This window comes from Leucoraja erinacea, chromosome 3 (assembly GCF_028641065.1).
Source record: "Leucoraja erinacea ecotype New England chromosome 3, Leri_hhj_1, whole genome shotgun sequence".
Lineage (NCBI taxonomy): Eukaryota > Metazoa > Chordata > Chondrichthyes > Rajiformes > Rajidae > Leucoraja > Leucoraja erinaceus.
This window is the reverse complement of record NC_073379.1, coordinates 27,069,401-27,092,978: the sequence shown is the minus strand read 5'-3', so window position 1 is coordinate 27,092,978 and position 23,578 is coordinate 27,069,401. Positions and strand designations below refer to the sequence as shown.

Here is a 23,578-nt window from a genome sequence, read left to right as displayed (position 1 = left end):
GGCAAGCCCGGGGCCGCTGCTCACAAGCCGCTCGGCTCTGCTCGGCCGGCAGCGCTGCAGCGCAGCGGACGCAACGACCTGCAGCGAGGAATGGAGGCGCTGGCAGCCCTCAATGCAGACAAGCAAATTGCCGCAAGTGAAAAAAGAGGCGTGCAGACGAGCAGGGTCGGAGTTACGAATCTCGAGGATTTATTTTCATTAGATATTATTTATTCTTTAAAAAAAAAACAGCAACCAGGAAAACCAATGCTTATTTAATAAGTGCCTTGGAAGCGAGAGGGACAGGGTGCAATCCGTGCTCAGGAGATAAAGCTGCCATTCCCAAGCTCGGGGGTTGAAAAGAGGGCAAAGTGGTGCGGTGGAGAACACAGATCAATTGGTGAGTTAAATAGTTACTGTCTGTTCCCAGTCTGCTAATACCTGCTCCCCTTAATGTAGAGTGCGTGGGAGTGCGGAGGTGTCCTGGGCTCCCCGCATACTGCAACCCCGCAATGTGACCCGGTGCATATTGTACATGTACCCTCGCTGAAGGAATCTGTGCTTCTAATGTTAAACCCAACATCCACTTTGCAGATCCCACACCGCAGTAACTTACAACATACAGGGACTATCGCAACGTTAAATAAACATTTAGACAGGTACATGTTTAGAGGGATATGGGCCAAGGGCAGGCAGGTGGGACCAGTGTAGATGCGACATGTTGGTCAGCATAGGCCAGTTGGGCCGAAGGGCCTGTTTCCACGATGTCTGACTCTATGTGGCGCCTTTAAAACGTCCCGTCAATGCAAACCTTTCATAGAATCAACACTTGTTATATTCAGCAGACTTCACCACCCTGTGTCAGATACCCTCCAATGTAATCAAGTCTCAAGAAGGACCCCGACCCAAAACGTCGCTTGTCCATTTCTCTCCACATATACTGTCTGACCCGCTGAGTCCCACCAGCACATTGTGTTTTGCTCAAGATTTCAGCACCCTTGTGTCTCCAAATAAATATAATTATCTGCTATTCCTGGTAAACCGGACCTTAGACAGAGGAAGGAACTGCAGATGCTGGAACCTTGAGCAAAACACAAAGTGAGGGAGTATCTCAGCGGTAGACACAAAAATGCTGGAGTAACTCAGCGGGACAGGCAGCATCTCTGGAGAGAAGGAATGGGTGACGTTTCGGGTCGAGACCCTTCTTCAGACTGATGTCAGCGGAGTGGGCGGGACAGATAGAGTGTAGTCGGAGACAGTAACACTGCTGGGAGAACTGGGAAGGGGGAGAGGATGGAGAGGGATACACAGAGTCCACCAAGTCTGCACTATCCAGCGATCACCATCACCAACACTATCCTACACACTCAGGATAATTTTAACTAAGCCAATTAACCTACAAACCTATGGAGACTTTGGAGTGGGGGAGGGAAGTGGAGCATCCGGAGAATGTACGAACTCCATACAGACAGCACCCGTAGTCAGGATCAAACCCGGGTTGCTGCTGCAGTATGGCAGCAACTTTACCGCTGTGCCACTGTGTGCCATGCAATCTTACATGAAGGAGGACATCCACGAGAATCAACATTCTCCAGAGATGCTACCTGGCTCGCTGAGATACTCCAGCATTTTGTGTATCGCTCAGCTCTTTAACTTCCCCTCCCATTCCCAAATTGACCTTTCTCCTGGGCCTCCTCCATTGTCAGAGTGAGGCCCAGCGCAAATTGCAGGAGCAGCACCTCATATTTTGCTTGGGTAGCTCGCATGATGAAGCAACTATTGTAATTAAGTTGGAAGACAGGAAAGGAAGCCTTGTTTTTTTTTCTGCCTTGCTCATTATGTTCCTTTCAATATGTTCCAATGCCCTTTCTAGCCAGTGAAGCATTTTGAAGTATAGTTACTGCTGTAATGAAGACTTTCAGCACTCACATAAGCTTCTAATTGGGTTTGGGTTCAGATTTTGTTTTGAAAAATACACTGTTGCACAATTTAGAAGAAGGGTCCCAACCCAAAACTTTGCCTGTCCATTCACTTCCCAGATGTAGAAACAAAATAGTTTGCCCTCGACTCCTATTCGCAGCATGGTCGACACAAGGTCGTAGGAGGTCTTTGTAACTTCCCTTCATGCTCGAGAGTAGTCCTCGCGTAATCGAGGCCTCAGCTAGGTCACGCTGTATTTTTCAACATGTTGAAAAATGCCCGCGAGTAAAAAAAGGTCGCCATGGAAAAAATCAATACTTTTTTTACTCGTAGGTTTAGTCGTAGTAGATCGTGGTAGGTTGGCATGTTAGTCGTAGGTAATCGAGGGTAGTCAAAGGTAGTCGTAGATAGACTTCATCATAGTCGAAGGGAGGTCGAAGGAGATCGCAGTCTTCACTCTCCATTATTCAGTGTCCAATTTTGTCGAAGTTAGTCTTCAACATTGTCGAAAGAAGTCTTCAACATGACATTTTTTCAAACTCTCCTAAACTTCTAAACTCATCAATTAGGTCGCCCAAGTGGGACAGCCCCTTCAGAGTAACTCAGCAGGTCAGGTAGCACCTCTGGAGAACATAGATTGAGGATGTTTCAGGTGGAGACCCTTGTTCAGCTTCCACAGATGATCGCCCCACTGAGTAGAAGCCGACCAGCAATTACCCACACACTAATTCCAATGTCAACCTACACACTAGGGGTAATTTACGGAACCCAATTAACCTACAAACCTGCACATCTTTGGGATGTGGGAGGATACTGGAGCACCTGGAGAAAACCCACGTGGGTCAGAGGAAGAACGTGCAGAATCTGCAAAGACAGTACCCGAGGTCAGGATTGAACCCAGGTTTCTGGCGATGTGAGGCAGCAGCTCTACGCCTGTGTCACTTGGGAGAGAATAATATACTGCGGTGTGGGGAACTAATGGGCTGAATAGTTACCTGTGGTGATGTTACAATTCAGTGATGTTATGAATCACCATCCTGTCAGGCAGCAAATCCTAGTCACTCATTGTATGGATTGTATGTTCCATGTGCACTGTTTATAACACGTAGAAACAAAGAACTGCTGATGCTGGTTCATACCATATATTGACACAAAGCGCTGGAGTAATTCAGCAGGTCATGCAGCATCTCTGGAGAGAAAGGTTGGGTGACTTTTTCGGTTCGGAACCACCTTGAAGAAGCCTGAAGAAGGATCCCGACCTGAAACGTCACCCATCCTTTCTCTCCAGAGATGCTGCCTGACCCACTATGTTAATCCAGCACTTTGTGTCTGTCTTTCGCTTTGTTTATCCGATCATTGATTATAAATGGTTTCTCTCTAAATACTCTAGGCAAACTCTTTATGATTTTAATCGCTTCTCATCCCTCTCTTAATTAAATTCGACAATGGCAGATACTCCAATCGGTCTGCGTGTCTCTCAACCCTGATCCTTGGAACCCTTTCAATTATTCTCTTCCATGAATCCTCCTTAGCTTATACATGTTTTCCACAACCAACAGTCACACACATAGGCTCTTTAGCCACCATCAAACCTGCTTTGCCCCTACACCCACCTTTCTTTTCCCCTCCCCTCCCTTCCATTGTCTGAAGAACGGCCTCGACCCAAAACATTGCCCATTCTTTCTCTCCAGAGATGCTGCATCACCCGTTGAGTTACACCAGCATTTTGTGTCTATCTTAGATTTACTCCAGCATCTGCAGTTCTTTCTTACACATTTTGTCCACTCCATTGCAAAATCTCCTCAAGGTATGTTGACTTTGAAGAAGTTCTCCTCTTCTCTCCGACAAGAGTTTAGCAACATCCTCTCTCACTGCTCCCCCTTTGTGATTAGATCAGTCTGAAGAAGGGTCTCGACCCGAAACATCGACCATTCCTTCTCTCCAAAGATGCTGCCTCATCCGTTGAGTTACTCCAGCATTTTGCGTCTCCCTTCCATTGAGTCCATCTGCACTTATCATTGCCTTGGCAGGGCCACCAGCATAATTGAGGAGCACCCTGGCCACTGTGCCACCTTAGGTATCCCTTTGTTGGGGCAACGTTTCCTACTGTCTTCTCTATCTGTGCACCTCATAAGTGCAAAAGTGGATACAACATCCAAGCCAGGAGAATCAGTGTTTAACATGAAAAAACTGTCAGCATCTGTGGAGAGAGAAACAGTTCATGTTTCAGGCCTGTGGATGGTTCATCAAAACTGGACAACCTGCTCTTCCTCTCTTCTGAAAGTTTCCAGCATGCTTTCTTTATATTTCAGATATCCAGCACCGGCAGAACGTTTATTATAGCTTGCTGCCTTTTTCCGCTGCCTCTGGTAAGCCGAGGATCTCATTTGCTTTATGAACTGCTCTCCTGCTGTGGAAGCTTCAGTATGACAAAGGTCAAAATAGCTGTACAGCACAAGGACCATACGATATCCTTTAACGTACAGCATCAAGTTCTTGATAGACATCCTTTGATGTACTGCTAGCTAGAACCTAACGCACAAGGTTCTTGATAGTCATCCTTACTAAAATTGAATACAAATAAAAGATTTCATAGCAAGTAGTTTTATTTATATAAGTGTTATTGTAGTTGTATCCGCGTTGTAACGAATGTATAAGATCGATGATAAGAAATTAGTAAGTGTGCACGATTTCAAGGGTCAAAATTTGTATAAAAGCAGACAGTTCCAAGTAGAGTTTCAGTGTAGTAGTCCTGCAACTGAGACTGCGCTGCGCGCTAGAGTTGCTTCCTTACAGCACCTGACACCCGGGTTCGATCCCGACTATGGGTACAGTCTGTACGAAGTTTGTATGTTCTGCCCATGACCTGCATGGGTTTTCCCCAGGTGCTCCGGTTTCCTTCGACGCTACAAAGACCCACAGGTTAATTGGCTTGTAAATTTATAAATTGTCCCCAGTGTGTGTAGAATAGTGTTAATGCACGGGACTCGCTGGTCAGTGTGGACTCGATGGGTCGAAGGGCCTGTTTCCGAGCTGTATATCTATAAACTAAAGTAAATAAAGTGTATCTGCAAACGAGTGCAAGTTGTCAGAGTCTGGTTGATTGGTGACAACACTGCCATGCCTCAAAGATGTGTACACACTGTTCTACCACCCACCAGAAGCAATTTTGGGCCCCGTATCTGAGGAAGGATGTGCTGGCTCTGGAGAGGGTCCAGAGGAGGTTTACGAGAATGATCCCAGGTATGAGTGGGTTAGCATATGATAAGTGTTTAACTGCACTGGGCCTGTACTCGCTGGAGTTAGAAGGATGAGGGGGTACCTCATTGATACTTACTGAATAGTGAAAGGCTTGGATAGAGTGGATGTGGAGCAGATGTTTCCACCATTGGGGGAGTCAAGGACCAGAGGTCAGAGCCCCAGATTTAAAGGATGTTCCTTTAGGAACGAGATTAGGAGGAATTTCTTTAGTCAGAGGGTGGTGAAACTGTGGAATTCATTGCCACAGACGGCAGATATAGATGGATTCTTGATTAGTACGTGTGTCAGAGATTATGGGGAGAGGGCTAGAGAATGGGGTTAGGAGGGAGAGCTGGATCAGCCATAATTAAATGGAGGAGTAGACTTGAAGTGCCAAATGGCCTAAATCTGCTCCTATCACATGAACTTATGACCTTAAGTATGTCCATTTTGATTTTCAGGTTGCACCGTCTTCAAATGAAATTTGATCAACCAACAGCTGCATATCAAATAAAAACACTGCTTGATGTCTTAATATGGGATTGAAGTCTGCCTGGCTCTCGATCCAAGACTAGCTGGTCAGTGAGAACTCAGCAGTGAAGATGGCTGCAAGGATAAGCCTGCGATGCTGCTTCCTCCTGTCCGTGTCTGGCTATCTGCTGTGTGCCCTCGCCCAGGGGACAAACCTCACCGTTGTAAACGGGACGGAGCGGATGGTGGGACGGGTGCCTTTTATTACGTCTCAGCTGGATCACCTGATCGCCAAGGAGGGGCTCAGCGTGGCGATCGGCTGCAACGTCAGTGGGAGCCCCGTGCTGCAGGTCCAGTGGTACAACTCGAATGGCCGCTTGCTGAATCAGGAGGAGGGTAAGTCCCAACTCAGCCACAGCAGCGGGTGGAAGAGCTTGCTCCCTGTTCAGTACACGGAAAAATAAGACGCACAGAGTGCTGGAGTAACTCGGCGGGTCAGACAGACGGGTGATGTGAAGTGGGACTAGCTCAGGAAGGCACGTTTATTTTATTGCCACGTGTACCAGGGTTCAGTGAAAAGCATTTGTTGCGTGCTGACCGGTCAGAGGAAAGACAGTACATGATTACAATCGAGCCATTACAGTGTATAGATACACGATCAGGGAATAACATTTAGTGCAAGGTTAAGCCAGCAAAGTCCGATCAAAGATGATCTGAGGGACGTTGGACCGTGAGTTTGTTTTATTTAAGTTCATTGTCATGTGTCTCAACTACCTCGTCTGGCAGCTTGTTACCGCTCAGGTTAAAAAAAAGTTACCCCTCGGGTTCCCATTAAATCTTTCCTCCCTCACCTCTTGTCCTCGATTCCCCTACTCTGGTTTCATTTATTATTGTCACATGTACTGAGGTACAGTGAAAAACTTTTTTGTTGTGTGCTAACCAGTCAGCGGAAAGACAATATATGATTCCAATGTACAGATGCAGGATAAATGGAATAACGTTTAGTGCAAGTCCAATAAAGTCCGATTAAAGATAGTCCAAGGGTCTCCAATGAGGTAGATGATAGTACAGGATTGCTTTCTAGTTGGTGAGAGGACGGTTCAGTTGCCTGATAGCAGGTTTATGAATAATTTTCGGTCTTGTGTGTTGTCTGAGTCTGTGTTCCTGTGATGCTGCTGCAAGCAAGACTGTTATTGTACTGTACCTCATCATACCTGTGCAGATGACAATAAACTCAATTCCGCTTGGCTTGAACCATCTGAAGGAAAGGTGGCAGTTAACTAATTGCACAAGGGAATTGGATAACTAACAAAAATTCCAGGGCAATGGAGAAAGAGGAAGCAAGATTAATTGGCTGGAAGTCAATTGGAAGCAAGGATTTGTTGACTGGTTAAAATATTAGAAGTGAGATTAAAAAAAATAAAAATCTCACTCAAGAAATTCAGTTTTGTGATACAATATTGGAACAGACCCTACAGCCCACCCATCTAGCACAAACCATTATTTTTACACAAAGGGTGGTGGGTATATGGAACATAGCTCCTGAGAAGGCAGTTGAGGCAGGTACTATTAAGACATTTAAGAAGCATTTAGACAGCTACATGGGTAGGACAGGTTTAGAGGGATATGGTTCAGATGCAGGCACGTGGGACTAGTATAGATGGGGCAGGTTGGTCGGCGTGGGCATGTTGAGCCAAATGGCCTGTTTCCACGCTGTATGACTATGATTCTATAGATACATGAAACTAGAGGGAAATTACACTTAAATTCTACAGGAAAGCAGTGAAAAGAAAATAATTGGGACCCCCCCCCCAAGATATTTGTGCAAAAATACACAATTAGAAAGCAAGTCTATTCAGAATGAAATGGGCATGGTTCTTTACAGATCCTAAGTGTCCTCATTATCTGTTGATTGATGACACTAGAAGCACTGCCTTCACCATTGCTCTATTAACAGTTAAAATGTTGTACTTTCCCTGAAAGCTCAGAGGCATTCAGCACTAAATAGGGCCTTGAGCCCACCGAGTCCATGTCGGCCATCAAGCAACCATTTACATTAATCCCATTTTATTCTTTTCGTATTCCCGTCCCCTCGCCCAAATTCTACCACTCATTCTCCAGAAGCAATTTATGGTGACTAAAACTATCAACCTCAACATTCTTTGGATTTAGGAAGAAACTGGCGCTCCCAGAAAAGGAGCAAACTGCACATGGACAGTGTTGGAAGCTGGGATTGAACCTGTGTCACTGGAGAAGTGAGGCAGCAGCTTTGGGGTGTTATTGTGTCTCTCTTCAGTACGGAGCATGGATGAGAGTGGGATAACATGGAACTGATGTGAACTGGGGAGTCAGTCTACCCCATGACAGAAGGGGGAGGAGTTGTACAATTTGGTAGCCACAAGGGAAGAAGGATCTCCTATGGCGTTCTGTTCTGCATCTTGGTGGAGCCAGTCTGTTGCTGAAGATACTCCTCAGGTTGACCAGTGTGTCATGGATGGGGTGAGCTATATTGTCCAGGATGCTCTGCAGTTTGAGGAGCATCCTCCCTCCCAGGACCATATATTTGAATATATAAACACCTAACCTAATTGATTCCTATCAAAACAGGAAACGTCTACAAATAAACATGTTTTGGAGCGCAGGAGTATGAGGGGTGATCTTATAGCAGTGTCTAAAATCATGAGGGGGGAGGAGATCGGGTGTATCAACAGAGTCTTTTAACCAGAGTTGGGGAATCAAGAACAACAGGACATAGGTTTAAGGTGACAGGGAAAAGTTCAGTAGGAACCTGAGAGGCTACTGAGAACTTTTTCACACAGAGAGGGTGGTGGGTATATGGTAAGAACTGCCGGAGGAGGAAGTTGAGGCAGGTACTATAACAACATTTAAAAGACATTTGGACAGGTACATGGATAGGAAAGGTTCAGAGGGTTGTGTGCCAAACACAGGCAGGTGGGACTAGTGTAGATAGATTTTGGTTGGAATGGGCAGAAGGGCCTGTGTTTCCGTGCTGGATTACGCTATGACTCTAAAGTTTTTTTGCTTTCAGGCTTTTGTAACTTCATCTCCCTCATTGAGACCAGTATCCAAGGGTTTGCAAGGACCAATCAACAAAGGCTTCACAGGTCTCTGGTTGACCTTATGCAATGACTGCTTCCATCAGTTGCAGCCAAATTGTTTGCATGCTGTAGGCACCGGGCATGGGGTGGCACAGGGGCGCAGCGGTAGAGTTGCTGCCTTACAGCGCCCGAGACCCAGGCTCGATCCTGACTACGGGTACCGTCTGTACAGAGGATGTAAATTCTCCCTGGGATCACTTGGGTTTTCTCTGGGTGCTCCGGTTTCCTCTCACACTCCAAAGACATGTAGGTTAATTGGCTTTTGTAAATTGACCCGAGTGTGTAGGAGAGTGCTAGTGTATGGGGACCGCTGGTCGGCGCGGAGTCAGTGGGCGGACGGGCCTGTTTCCATGCTGCATCTCTAAACTAAAATACTAAACTGTTGGCTTTGTTTCGACATAGCAAGCAAACGTTGACGTTTTGTGTGAGGCATGAGGTAGCCTGGAAGAACAGGTTTGATGTGTTGATGAAATGATAAAGGATATTGTACAACTCATTAACTCATTCAGTATTGAATTCTCCACTTTTTGGTGACTTACCTCATCCCCTCTTCCTGCCCTGCCTCACCCTCCACCTCCTCTTACCTCATCCCCTCTTCCTGCCCTGCCTCACCCTCCACCTCCTCTTACCTGTGGGGGAGAGTGCACCCACATGAGCTTGCACCTGTTTCTTACTTCCCTCTCCACTTCTACCTACATACCTTCCTCTGCCTTCACATTCACACTTCTATTCTTATACCGCACCTGGGCTTCACGGTTGCGCAGCAGTAGAGTTGCTGCCTTACTGCGCCAGAGACCCAGGTTCGGTCCTGACTACGGGTGCTGTCTGTACAGAGTTTGTATGTTCTCCCTGTGACCGCGTGCAGGGAGAACGTACAAAAGTTCTACAAAGATTCTTGGGAGTCCAACGACGTGCAGGTTTTTAGCTTAATTGGCTTCTGTAAATTGTTCCTAGTGTTGGATAGAACTAGTGTGATCGCTGGTCAACATGAGACTCGGTGGCCAAAGGACCCGTTTCCAGGCTGTATTTCTAAAACTAAAAACATTATTTTCTTCTTTTCATCTCTGCCCTTGATCCACCTATGTCCCATAGAAACCCTCTCTTGTCTGTATTCGCCTATCACTCACCAGGCTTTGTCATGGACCCTCCTCTCTTCCAGCTCCCTTTCTCTCCCCCACCCTACCCCAATCAGTCTGAAGAAGGATCCCGACCTAGTACATCGACGATTATGTTCTCCAGAGATGTTGCCAGGCCCACTGAGTTTTTTTGTAAAGCAGCATCTGCAGTTCTCCGTTAATTCCTCTGTGTTGGAGGTGACTGCATGGTCTCTCTGTTTCCCTGTGTCTTTCAAGATTCGTGGAGGTGAAAACTTGCTGAAAAAAAGTAGATGATCAATACTCTGTGGCTGACAAAGGAGATGGATGAGCTGACAGTGCAGTTAATGATGGAGAGTGAAATAGTATGCAGGAAAGAACTGCAGATGCTGGTTTACAGACACAAAGTGCTGGAGTAACTCAGCGGTTCAGGCAGCATCTCTGGAGCACATGTTTAGATAATGCTTAACAGTGTGAAAAGGGATCCTGAGCCGATATGTTGCTTGCTCATTTTCTCGAGTTTCAAATAAACTAAAGGGAAACAAAGTGTTGTTCACCAGTGGGAAGCAGCGCAAGAGCATGGAGGGAGAAGTATAACGGCCCAGAGGCATAGCGGTGGAGTTGCTGCCCCACAGCACCAGAGACCCTGGTTCAATCCTGACTACGGGTGCTGTCGGTACCGAGTTTGTATGTTTTCACTGTGACTGCGTGGGTTTCCTCTGGGTGCTCCGGTTTCCTCCCACACTACAAAGACATGCAGGTTTGTAGGTTAATTGGCTTCTGTATATTGTCCCTAATGTGTAGGATAGAACTGGTGTATGGGTGATCGTTGGTCTGCGTGGGTTTTGCGGGCCAAAGGGCCTGTTTCCACGCTGTATCTCTAATCTAATCTAATTATGTTTAGTACTTTATTGTGCATGGATACATAATTAGAAACTGTCCATTCTAATTTACAATTTTTACAGAATGAGTCAGTGCCATTATGTGCCATTTAACATCTCTGGATTCTGGTGGGCCCATTATAATGCCTGCAATTAAGGATGAAATATAAAGCTAGAAATTACCAACATGGAATTCAAACGTGATGAACATGCTTAATAATCCTTTGAAAGCTTTGAGGTAGAAGGCAGGCCAAACACAGCTATAAGAGACACAAATGTTGACGTTTGGGGTCGATACCTTTTAGACCACAGAGGTTAGGGACAGAAAGTTGTACGTGGTCACAATAATTTATAGGATAGCATGCAGCAAATACACAGTCTTTTACCAGAGTAGGGGAATCAAGAACCAGAGGACATGGGTTTAAGGTGAGGATGGAATGATTCAATAGAACCTGACAAAGCAACCTATTTACACAAAGGGTGGTGGGTGTATGGAATGGGCTGCCTGAGGAATTAGTTGAGGGAGGTACTATCACTAAATTAAAACAAAACATTTGGACAGGAACTTGGATAGGATACGTTGAGAAGAATATGGACCAAACCCATGTAGGTGGGACTAGTGTAGATGGGGCACGTAGGTTGGTGTGGGAAAGATGGACTGAAGGGCCTGTTTCCACGATGTGCGACTCTGTAATTGAGTCAGAGAGGTGAATGAATGTCAAACGTGTATGCATTGTGCTTGTGCCACTATACTTCATGTTCAGTGGGTTGGATGGAAGCTGAGTTTCTTCCAAGAGTCTGTAGGCAAGAAATTGCAACGTTGTCAGAGGTAGTGTGTCACTTTGGAAGCCACATCCCTGTTCTGGTCTATTGTGTTTTATTCACTTTAGTCATTTGCTTTTAGTGCTTGAATGAGTGATGTAGACATAAGGAACTGCAGCTGCTGGTTTACCAAAAAAGACACAAAATGCTGGAGGATCTTAAGCAACATCTCTGGGGAACATGGATAGGGGATGTTCATGCAATAGGGAGGGAACCCTTCGGCCCCCCTACCCAAACACCACAATCTGTCTGAAGAAGGACCCTGACCCAAAACATCGCCTATCTCTGTCCTCCAGAAATGTTGCCTGACTCGCTGAATTACTCCAGCACTTTGTGACTTTCTCGAGTGATGTTTGAATGGGCTGGTGATCAGCGATGTTCGATTAACCCATCCTGCCCATATTAAAAAAATAATAGTTCATTCAGTAAGGCCACAATAAGCTTCAGGGCAATGGGACAATTAGCCTTAAAAGAGGCTAAGTGAATTGCATGTTAAATTTGAAACACAAGAAACTGCAGATGCTGATTTCCCCCCAAAAAAGCCACAAAGTGCTGGAGTAACTCAGCGGGTCAGGCAGCATCTCTGGAGAACATGGATAGGCGATTTTTCGGGTCAGGACCCTTCTTCAAGCAGATTGTAGCAGGTGGGGAGAAAGCTGGAAGGGAGGTGGGACAAAGCCTGGTGAGTGATGGGTGGATACAGAATGATTAAAAGGTCCCGGTTCGAAATGTCACCTTACCATGTTCTACAGAAATGCTGTCTGGCCCTCGCTGAGTTACTCCAGCACTTTGTGTCTTTCTTTCCATGTTAAATTATGCCGCCTAGTGAGGAAACCGACAACGATTGCAAACTGAAAGGGTGTATATACGGGGTGGCATAATAGTAGAGGGAGGCTTGCATGGATTCTTCATTGATCCTCAGGTGTGGGTATTGCTCGTCTCTGCTTTGATCTTAAATCCTTCTGGTGCAGGTATTACCCCCAGTCTAGAGTTAAGGGTAAATCATGATAAGAGGTGCAAAGGAAGGGGGAGGAGAGGAGGTATCAAAGGGCAAAGCTTGCAATGGAAACGCAACGAACTGCAGATGCTGGAATGTTGTTGAACACCAAAATGCCGGGGTAACTCATCTCTGGGACACATGGTAATTTTTGAAGCAGAGTTTGATAGGTTCTTGCTTAGTAAGGGGGTTATGGGGAGAAGGCAGAAGAATAGGAAAAGATAGATCAGCCCTGATTGAATGGCGGAGCAGACCAGTTGGGCCACATGTCCTAATTCTGCTCCTATGAACCTACGAAACCAGAGCACCCAGAGGAAACCCACACAGTCACAGGGAGACCGTGCAAATTCCACTTAGACAGCACCTGAGGTCAGGATGGAACCCAGGTCTCTGACGCTGTATGTGTTATATGTTGGCAGTTCTTATGTTGCAGTAATCTCTCCAAACAACAGTGACCACTTATATTTAGTTACTGGCGTTACCACAAAGAATCATAGTTCCTTAATAACTAGGTAACTAGTCATACAGCACAGAAATAGTTTGATCCTGTCTCCGGGTGCTGTCTGCATCTAGTTTGCACATTCTCTCTGTGACCACGTGGGTTTTCCTCCAGGTGCTCCGGGTTCATCCCACATTCCAAAGAAGTGCTTTGCAGTTTAATTGGCTTTCTGTAAATTGCCCCTAGTGTGTAGGATAGAACTGGTGCACGGGTGTGACCCGGTGGGTCTAAGGGCCTGTTTCCATGCTGTATCTCTAAACTAAACTGAAGTACATAGCTCTTCTAAACTAAACCCTGCTAAGCCATGGAAGCAATTTCAGAACCAATTCTAAATGACAACAGAAAGAGAGATTTAATACTTCAACGAACCATTCAGATGATGGCAAGATAATGCTGTGAGCATCTTGGCTATTACAGTGATAGCAACAACATTGGTGCCACCAGCATAGTCCCTACATGATTTCACAGTGTGCCACTTTACTACAGCCCTCTTGCTGCATGTTATGGCTATTATGAGTGTATTTGGCCGATTACATTCTCGGATGCCACTTCCATTGACACAACAGCTTTACTTGGAAGTTTCAGTTCAGGCTTTGCATGTTTTGCTTTAGGTTTATTAATGTCACATGTACCGAGGTACAGTGAAAAACTTTGTTTTGCATGCTATCCAATCAGATAATACAATATACATAAATACAATCAAATCAACTCAAGTACCATAGATGGAGCAAGGGGGATGATACCGAATCCAGAATACAGTTCTTATCATTGTTGCGCGCCAGTTCTATAGGGAAACACAGTGGCGCAACAGTAGAGTAGCTGCCTCACAGCACCGGAGACCGGGTTCGATTCTGAACTTGTCTGTGTGGTGTTTGCATGTTCTCCCTGTGACCATGGGGGTTTCCACCGGATGCAGCAGGCTCTTCCCACATCCCAAAACTGTGCGGGTTTGTACGTTAATTGGCTGCTGTAAATTGTCCCTGGTGTTTAGGATAGAATTAGCGACCGCTGGTCGGCGTGGACCCGGTGGTCCAAAGGACATGTTTCCACACTGTGTCTCTAAATCAAAGGACACTAAGTATGTAGAAACAACAGCAGATGCTGGTTTACACCAAAGATACACCAGGATACAAAGTGCTGGAGTTACTGGAGTCAGGCAGCATCTCTGGAGAAAAAGGCTGGATGATGTTTCGGTCTGGGACTGAAGAAGAGTCCCGACCTGAAACATCATTCATCCACTTTGTCCAGAGATCCAGCACTTTGCATCTATCTTAAACAAAGTCCAATGTCCAAAATGCGGTAGAGGTGAACCGGACAGTACTCTAACTTATAGAAGGACCGTTCAGAAACCTGATGACGGAGGGGAAGAAGCTGTTTCCGAGTCTGGTGGCACACACTTTCAAGCTTCTGTACATTATGGAGGATGGGAGCAGGGAGAAGAAGGAATGACTGGGGTGGGACAACTGTTATTCAACAGCTTTGACCACCACATAAAACACAATCCAATAAGGCTAAAAAAAAATAAGTTTTCAAAGATATAAGAACATGATTGGTATTGGTATGGATTCATAACTTCATAAGGCCATAAGTTATAAGAGCAGTATTAGGCCATTCAGCCCATCAAAGCTATTCCACCCATCAAGTCTATTCCGCCATTCAATCCTGGCTGATCTATCGTACCCTCCGCCTTAAATATTTCCATTGACGGCCTCCACGGCCTTCTGTTGATGTATTATTGTCACTTGCGCTAAGACACAGCGATAAACTTTGTTTGCATTGGACTATCCAGTCAAATTGTTCTACACATGAGAACAATCAGGCCATACTCAAGTATAACAGGTAGTGTTACACAGGATACCAGTGCAGAATATTGTGTTGCAGCATTATAGCGTTACAGCTGCCGAGAGACTGCAGATCAAAACAAAGTCCAAGGACTGCAGTGAGACATAGTGCATTCAGAAAGTATTCAGACCCTTTCACTTTATCCGCGTTTTCTTACGTTACAGCTTTATTTTAAAATGGGTTAAATTATTATTTTTTTAATCATCCATCTACACGCAATACCCCAGGATGAAGAAACAAAAACAGGTTTAGAAATTTTTGCAAAGTAATTAAAAATAAATAACTGAAATATCCCATTTATGAAAGTATTCAGACCCTTTGCTATGACACTCAAAATTGAGCTTGGGTTCATCCTGTTTCCATGGATTATCCTTGAGATGTTTCTACAACTTGATTGGAGTTCACCAGTGGTACATTAAATTGATTGGACATGATTTGGAAAGGCTGTCCATATAAGGTCCCGCAGTTGACAGTGCATGTCAGAGCAAAAACCAAGCCATGAAGATGAAGGAATTGTCCGTAGACCTCCGAGACAGGATTGTGTCGAATCTAGGGAAGGGTTTAAAAACATTTTCTGCAGCATTGCAGGTCCCGCAGAGCATAGTGGCCTCCGTCATTCTTAAATGGAAGAACTTTGGAACCACTAGGACTCTTCATAGAGCTGGCCACCCGGCCAAATTGAGCAGTCGGGGAGAAGGGCTTTGGTCTGGGAGGTGACCAAGAACCCGATGATCACTCTGACAGAGCTCCAGAGCTCTTCTGTGGAGATGGGAGAACTTTCCAGAAGGAAAATTATATCTGCAGCACTCTACCAATCAGGCCTGTATGGTAGAGTGGCCAGACGGAAGCCACTCCTCTGTAAAAGGCACATGACAGCCCGCTTGGAGTTTGCCAAAAGGCACCTAAACAAGATTCTCTGGTCTGATGAACCCAAGATTGGACTCTTTGGCCTGAATGCCAAGTGTCACGTCTGGAGGAAACCAGGCACCGCTCATCACCTGGCTAATACCATACCTATGGTGAAGCATGGTGGTGGCAGCATCAAGCGGTGGGGATGTTTTTGCATGGCAGGAACTGGGAGACCAGTCAAGATAGAGGGAAAGATGAGCGGAACAAAGTAAAGAGATGAAAACCTGATGAAAACCTGCTCCAGACCGTTCTGGACCTCAGACTGGGACGGAGGTTCACCTTCCAACAGGACAATGACCATAAGCACACAGCCAAGACAATGTAGGAGTGACTTTGTGACAAGTCTGACAATGTCCTTAAGTGGGCCAGCCAGTGTCAGAGCCCGAACTTGAACCCGATCGAACATCTCTGGAGGGACCTGAAAATAGCTGTGCATCGACGCTCCCCATCCAACCTGACAGAGCTTGAGAGGCTCTGCAGAGAAGAATGGCCGAAATTACCCAAATTGCGCCACGCTTGTAGCGTCATACCCAAGAAGACTCGAGACTGTAATCGCTGCCAAAGGTACCTCAACAATGTATTGAGTAAAGGGTCTGAATACTTATGTAAATGTGATATTTCAGTTATTTCTTTTAAATTATTTTGCAAACATTTCTAAACACCTGTTTTCATTTTTTTATTATGGGGTATTGCGTGTAGTTTGATAATAAAATAAAGAATTTAATCAATTTTAGAATAAGGTTGTAACGTAACAAAATGTGGAAAAAGTGAAGGGGCCTGAATACTTTCTGAATGCACTGTAGGTTTGGTCATCTGAACTTCACCCTTGGATTAGGGGAGGTGCATTCAATAGTCTGACAGCAGTGGGAGTCTGATAACAGTAAGTCTGAACATCCTCAGCTCTCTGGATAGAAGATTCCATACATTGCACTGTACTCGCTAGAGTTTAGCAGGATAAGGAGGGACCTTATTGAATAGAATACTTTATTGTCAAATGTAACATCGCAGTGAAATTCACCCATAAAGGGCGCTTCCAAAGTTTACGGATTCCTACGCCAGGTCCTCCCTTGTTCTTTTTCCCCCCCCCCCCCCTCACAGCGGGACCCCCCCCCCTCACGGAGGTCCCCCCCCCACGCCAGATTCTCCTTTGTTCCTTCCTGGAAACTTACCGAATAGTGAAAGGCCTGGATAGAGTGGATGTGGAGAGGATGTTTCCACCGGTGGGAGAGTCTGGGACCAGTGGCCATAGTCGCCATTCAATCATGCCTGGCCTCTCTTTCGCTCTCAACCCCATTCTCCTGCTTCCTCCACATAACCCCTGACACCCTTACTAGTAATCAAGAATCTGTCAATCTCTGCCTTAAAAATATCCATTGACGGCCTCCACCGCCTTCTATGGCAATGACTTCCACAGATTCACCACCCTCTGAATAAAGACATTCCTCCTGATCTCCTTTAAGGTCCGTCCTTTTATACTGATACTATGACCTCTGGTCATAGAAGGATCTTCAGATCCTTCCTCAGATATGAGGACCAAAATAGCCCACAATACTCCACATGCTGTCTGACAAGTGCCTTGTAGACTCAGCATTACATCCCTGGTTGTATATGAATCTAAATAAATGCTACCATTGCATCTGCCCATTGTTTTGCTCGAGATTCCAGCATCTTTGGTCTAAGCATCTGTGATAAGGAAGGGGATCTGTCGATGGGAGCCCCGTATGAAGTATAAACTCCAGTGTAGACTGGCAGTGCTGGGTGACTTGCTTGTGCTTGTAAGTTAAATGCACAAAGAATAGCAATTAGCATGCAATCTGCCTAATGTGGAAGATCTTGCACAAAATGTCTGAGTACTTTTAAGGAAACACTTGCCGTGCTGGTGGCCAGTTGCCAATTATGCAGGTCCGCCCATCACATAGCGTCACAGAATGCAGCTGAATACGCAATTTGTCGACCAGGGAACGTGTCAGGATTTCTAAAAATACCCAGTTGGCAAAAGCTTAGCAGCAGAGGCCTCTTCACCAGTCAGCACCTGGGATTAAATGCAAAAAAGCTGAAAGCACTGCACTCTGCGCACAGTGGGTAGAGAGCAGTCAAAATCCAGGAGCAAGGAACTGCAGATGCTGGTTTACACAAAAGGACACAATGTGTTTTAGTTTTAGAAATACAGCGTGGAAACAGGACATTCAGCCCACCAAATCCACGACGACCAGCGATCACCTCGTATGCAGGCAGCATAATGGCGCAGCAGTAGATTTGCTGCCTTACAGCTCCAGATACCTGGGTTTGATGCTGACTATGGGTCCTGTCTGCATGGAGTTTGTACGTTCTCCCTGTGGCCGCTTGGGTTTTCTCCGGCTACTCTGCCGGTTTACTCCCACATTCCAAAGACTTACAGGTTTGGAGGTTAATTAGCAGGTGCAAATTGCCCCTCGTGTGTAGGAGAGTGCTAGTGTACGGGGTGGTAGCTGGTCGGCACGGACTCGGTGGGTCGAAGTCCTGTTTCCACGCTCTATCTCTAAACTAAACTAAACCTACAAACTCTTTGGAATGTGCAAGGGAACCGGATGGAGCACCCGGAGAAACCCCACGCATCACATGGAGAAGGTGCAAACTCCGTGCAGACAGCACCCATAGTCAGGATCGAACCCGGGTCTCTGACGCTGTGAGGTGGCAACTCTACCGCTGTGCCACTGGGCCACCCTAAAATACTGGAGTAACTCAGCGGGTCAGGCAGCATCTCTGGAGTACATGGGTAGATTATGTTTCTTGTCAATATCCTTCTTCAGACTGATCGTCATAGGAGTGGGCAGCTGCAAGAGCGGTGAGGCAGGACAGAACGGTAATAGGTGAACACAGGCAAGGAAGGAAGGGTTGATAGGCAGGTCGTGGAGAAAAGGCCAGAGATAAAAGCAGAAGGTGTGAGACAAATTTGAACAGTTGTGCATAGTGAAGCCAGAAGAGAAAATGTAGGAAGAGGGGCTGGGAGAGGGGAGAAATGAGTGGATCCAGGTGGGGAACATGGAAGGGGAGAGGAAAAAGGTTGGTGGAGGAATGTGTGGAGAAAGTTGAGAGGTGGGGGTTTGTTAGAAGTCACCTAAATCTGGAGAATTCAATGTTCATACAGTTGGTTTGTACAGTAAGCTACCCAAGTGGAATATGAGGTGCTGTTCACCCAGTTTCCATGTAGCATCACTCTGGCAATGGGAAGGGGAGATAAAATGTTTGGTGACTGGGAGAGCCTGTTTGGCCCATCATTGACTCCCTGTCCGTTCGTGGAGTTAACCAATTAGTTCCCCTTGTGCATTTTCCCATTAGAATGTCCTATGATTCGATAATCAATTCCTCTTTTCTCGCTTCTATTGAACCTTGCTCTTTAGCAGTGCATTGCAGACAAAAAAATCATTGCGTTAGCACAATTATGTTTTAATCTTCCCTTAGGTCTTTTGACCACAGTCCAGTTACTAGTCCCGTGTCTGTGGAAATGGTGCCTTTATTTAACTTTAAAAATACCACTTAATGTGCATACCAACGGTATGAATATTGAATTTTCCAAATTTAGGTAACCTCTAACACCCCCCCCCCCCCCCCCCCCCCCCCCCCCCCCCCCCCCCCCCCCCCCCTCCTGTTTCTCCTACTCTCCGCTCCTGTACAAAATACAAGAATGTAATGCAGTGGAGACGGGTTAGGTTAGGTTCGTGATATAACGTGGAAATATGCCCATTTTATTCCGGCAACCCAGCAGTTTACACACCCATTAGCCAGATTCTCCAGTTCTGGTTTCATCCCACACCCCAAAGACATACCGGTTTGTCAGTTAATTAGCTTTGGTAAACTTTGTAAATTGTCCCTGGTGTGAAGGATAGTGCTGGTGTACGCCGTAATCACTGGTTGGTGCGGACTTGGGCTGAAGGGCCTGTTTCCGCACTGTATTTCTAAACTCAAGATTCATGTTAAAGCGTGGCATGGGAGATTGCAACCTTCACGTGGTCCGCCCTGTTCCGACTATTGCAATCAACCCGGCATGCACAAACAAGACGTGCACAAATAGAACAAGTCGACCTACAACTTTAGGCTGTGCACGCCATACGCTAGAAGAAGAAGAAGAAGGAGGAGGTTTTAAATAGCATGTTTGAACTGTGTGTCTGGTCCCATAACCACAGGCTGCAGTGGCTTCAAACGTCACTGTGATTTCGAATGGAAACCCTGTTGTTAAAACGCGTCTATTTTGGTAAAGTTTACAGTGAACCTTAATGGAACTATTTATATTATGCTGAGAGTTACTTCCATGTCCTCTACTGTCATGGAAGGTTCAATACAATCCCAGCTACGCTCCAGGCAACATTTTAATAGTTAAATCAATATCAATAAAATGTGAATAATTGATTATATTTGGATGATGTGTCATTATGGTCCTGACTTTGAAGAGATCATCGAGTCATAGGCATATAGTCACAGAAAGGACTGGATAGAATGGATGTGGAGAGGATATGTCCATTAGTTGGAGAGTCTAGGACCAGAGGGCATAGCCTCAGAATAAAAGGATGTGCCTTTAGAAAGCAGATGAGGATTTTTTTTCGGCAGAGGGTGGTGAATCTGTGGAATTCATTGCCACAGATGGCTGCGGAGGCCATGTCAATGAGTATTTTTAAGGCTGAGATTGACAGATTCTTGATTAGTACGGGTGTCAGGGGTAATGGGGAAAAGGCAGGAGAATGGGGTTGAGAGGGAAAGGTAGAACAGCCATGATTGAATGGCAGAGTAGACTTGATGGGCCGAATGGCCTAATTCTGCTCTTATGAACAGGACATTTTTCATACAACATGGAAACAGGTCCTTCAGCCCAACTTCCCAAATCCGACCAACATGCCCCATCTACACTAGTCCCATCTACAGGATTTGCCTCAGACAGTTTCATCAAAGACCCGCCCTCTTATTCCACCCCTGCCATCGGGCAGAAGGTGTAGGAGCCTGAAAACGTAACGTCCAGGTTCGGGAACAACTTATTCTGCATTGTGTGCAGCGGTTACAACACCAGAGAGTCCGATCTGGACCACGGGTGTTGACTATACGGAGTTTATACATTCTCCCTATGACCATGTAGGTTTCCTCCAGGGGCTCCGGTTTCCTCCCACATTCTAAAGATTTGCAGGTTTGTACTTCAATTGGCTTCTGTAAATTGCCCCTAGTGTGTAGGATGGAACTAGTGTACGTCAGCATGGATTCCGTGGGCCGAAGGGCCTGAACTCCAAAAACGTAAAGGTTAATTGGTTTCAGTAAAATCAGAGCTCTCACCCCCCCCCCCCCCCCACCGTGTTGAATAGTAAATTTGAGTGTGCGCAGCAGCACTTCCGTTTCCGACTTGCATACATCTGACTTGCGCAAGGGCGTGTAGGGCGTAACCCTTTCATCAGTCGGGCAGCGTCTATTATAAACAAATTGCGTATGAATTACACTTTAGTCGTACAAGACAGGTATAGGAAAAGGACTTGCCAAAAACAAGACATGTGCAAAACACACAATTAGAAACCAAGTCCAGGGGAGTGCAATGGATGGTTTGCAGTGTTCCATTGATGAGGTAGAATTAGTGTTATGCAGGTTGATTCAAGAAGTTGATGGGTGGAAATTATCTGTTCCTGAAGAGGACACAAAGTGCTAGAGTAAATCAGCGGGTCAGGCAGCATCTCTGGAGAACATGAACAGGTGACGTTTCGGGTCAGGACCCTTCTTCAGTGGTTGAGGCAGTTACAATAGACGACATTTAAAGGACACTTGGAAAGGTACTGGGATAGGAAGATCTGGAGGGATGAGGGCCAAATGAGGGCATCTTGGTCAAGGTGATTGAGTTGGGGCAAAGGGCCTGTTTCTGCGCTGTCGAGTGGGATAGATAGATCAGCCACGGTTGAATGGCGGAGTAGACTTGATGGGCCGAATGGCCTAATTCTGCCCCTGCAACTTACGAACTTATGACCAATTTATTCAAAGGATTTTTCCCTATTCTTTCACCAGGGAAGTGTTGGATATCGGAGAGCGGTTTGCTGAACATCACCATGGTGACGTTTGAGGATCGAGGGAAGTACACTTGTGTGGCCTCCAACCCTTACGGGACCATCAACTACACGGTGACTCTACGAGTCATCTTCACCTCGGGGGATATGGGCATTTACTACATGATCGTTTGCCTCGTGGCGTTCACTATAGTGATGATCTTGAACGTCACCCGCCTGTGTATGATGAGCAGCCACCTCAAGAAGACCGAGAAAGCCATCAATGAGTTTTTCAGGACAGAGGGTGCTGAGAAGCTGCAGAAAGCCTTCGAGATTGCGAAGCGCATCCCCATCATCACGTCGGCCAAGACCCTAGAGCTGGCCAAGGTCACCCAATTCAAGACGATGGAATTTGCCCGCTACATAGAGGAGCTGGCCAGAAGCGTGCCTCTCCCTCCGCTCATCATGAACTGCAAGATGCTTGTGGAGGAGATCATGGAGGTTGTAGGCATGGAAGAGGCAAGTCATATGTACGTGGGAGATGTGCCGGCCAGGCGGGACGCTCAGGGTGAACTGTACTCCGTACCCAACGCTATAAAGTGGAGTAACTCGTCGGCTGGGGACTCGGACGAGGTGTCTTTGCACGAGCAGCCCCAACAGATTGCAATTAAGGTGTCTGTGCACCCCTTGACTAACAGCGAGGAGGGACAATCTCAGCAAAGTGCCAGCCACCAGCCCGAGGAGGATGCCGAGGAGACGGAGGCAGGACCGGCGGACGCTGGGCAGAACTCCGAACCGGCGGATGGCCAGAACTCCGAACCGGCGGGCCAGAACTCCGAACCGGCGGATTTTGGCCAGAACTCCGAACCGGCGGATGCTGGCCAGAACTCCGAGCCGGAGATTGCCTGCGAGGATACGGTGCCAGAAGCCAACGGCGACCATGTCACAGTGGTGGTGATGGAAAACATCGAGCATCCTTCACCAGCCGTGGTCCGGAAACCCACCCGGGTTCTGTATGAGAGCCACGTGTAGTGCGAGCTCCTCACATCCTCAGACATGACAGTCGGCACGGTCTTAACAATAAAAACATTACCAGAAGATCATTGCAGAAGAGAAGCAAATGAAATAAGCATGTTTTGTTTTAAATTATGTTGCGTCGGGTTACTTTGGTCACTACTGGCATCACATTGAAATAGTTAATTTTGTTTGGGGGGGGAGAAAAAAAACGCATCAAATTTTATTTTGCAAAAAGATGTAATCTTCCTCAATGTTATTTTCTGTGAGCACCTATACGTAAATGCGTCACATTATGTATCTGTCCATTGAACTATTTAACCTGACTATTTTAGCTCATTGTCCCATTCTCAGTTGGTCAGACTTGCAAATAAGTTCCGCTTCCTGCTGCAATGTACACGGGCTGGTAGATATTCAGTATTCATTGAAGTAAAAATTACCAAATACAATAAATATTCATGCACAAGAATCTCTTCTCTGTGACAAAAAGGGAGAAAGCGCCAGAAAAATGTTGGAGATGCATTGTGAAACAGAAAGTGAGGTTCATAAGATAGTTATAGCGGCAAAATTAGGCCATTTGACCCATCTAGTCTACTCCGCCTTTCAATCATGGCAGGTCTATCTTTTCCTCTCGATCCCATTCTCCTGCCTTCTCCTCATAACCTTTGACACCTGTTCTAATCAAGAATCTGTTAATCTCCACCTTATAAATACCCAAGAACTTGGCCTCTACAGCCATCTGTGGCAATAAATTCCACAGATTCACCGCCTTTGACGAAATAAATTCCTCCTCATCACCTTTTT

General features: G+C 46.1%; 1 protein-coding gene across 2 annotated transcripts; it reads left to right on the top strand.

Moving 5' to 3' along the window:
* Positions 1–22,975, top strand: LOC129695412 (microfibrillar-associated protein 3-like). 2 transcript variants are annotated; one of them, XM_055632327.1, is made up of 4 exons: positions 1–379; positions 4,212–4,268; positions 5,601–6,006; positions 21,783–22,975. In XM_055632327.1, exons 3-4 carry the CDS (start codon positions 5,742–5,744, stop codon positions 22,790–22,792), a joined length of 1,275 nt encoding a protein of 424 aa, XP_055488302.1. In that variant the 5' UTR covers positions 1–379; positions 4,212–4,268; positions 5,601–5,741; the 3' UTR covers positions 22,793–22,975. The 2 variants fall into 2 exon arrangements, with proteins under 2 accessions (XP_055488302.1, XP_055488303.1); XM_055632328.1 differs by lacking the exon at positions 4,212–4,268.
* Positions 22,976–23,578: the final 603 nt, after the last annotated feature.

Coding starts and splice junctions, on each gene's coding strand:
- LOC129695412 (XM_055632328.1), top strand. CDS start 5,742: ATGGCTGCAAGGATAAGCCTGCGATGCTGCTTCCTCCTGTCCGTGTCT. Junction 6,007..21,782: donor CTTGCTGAATCAGGAGGAGG/GTAAGTCCCAAC, acceptor TTCTTTCACCAG/GGAAGTGTTGGATATCGGAG.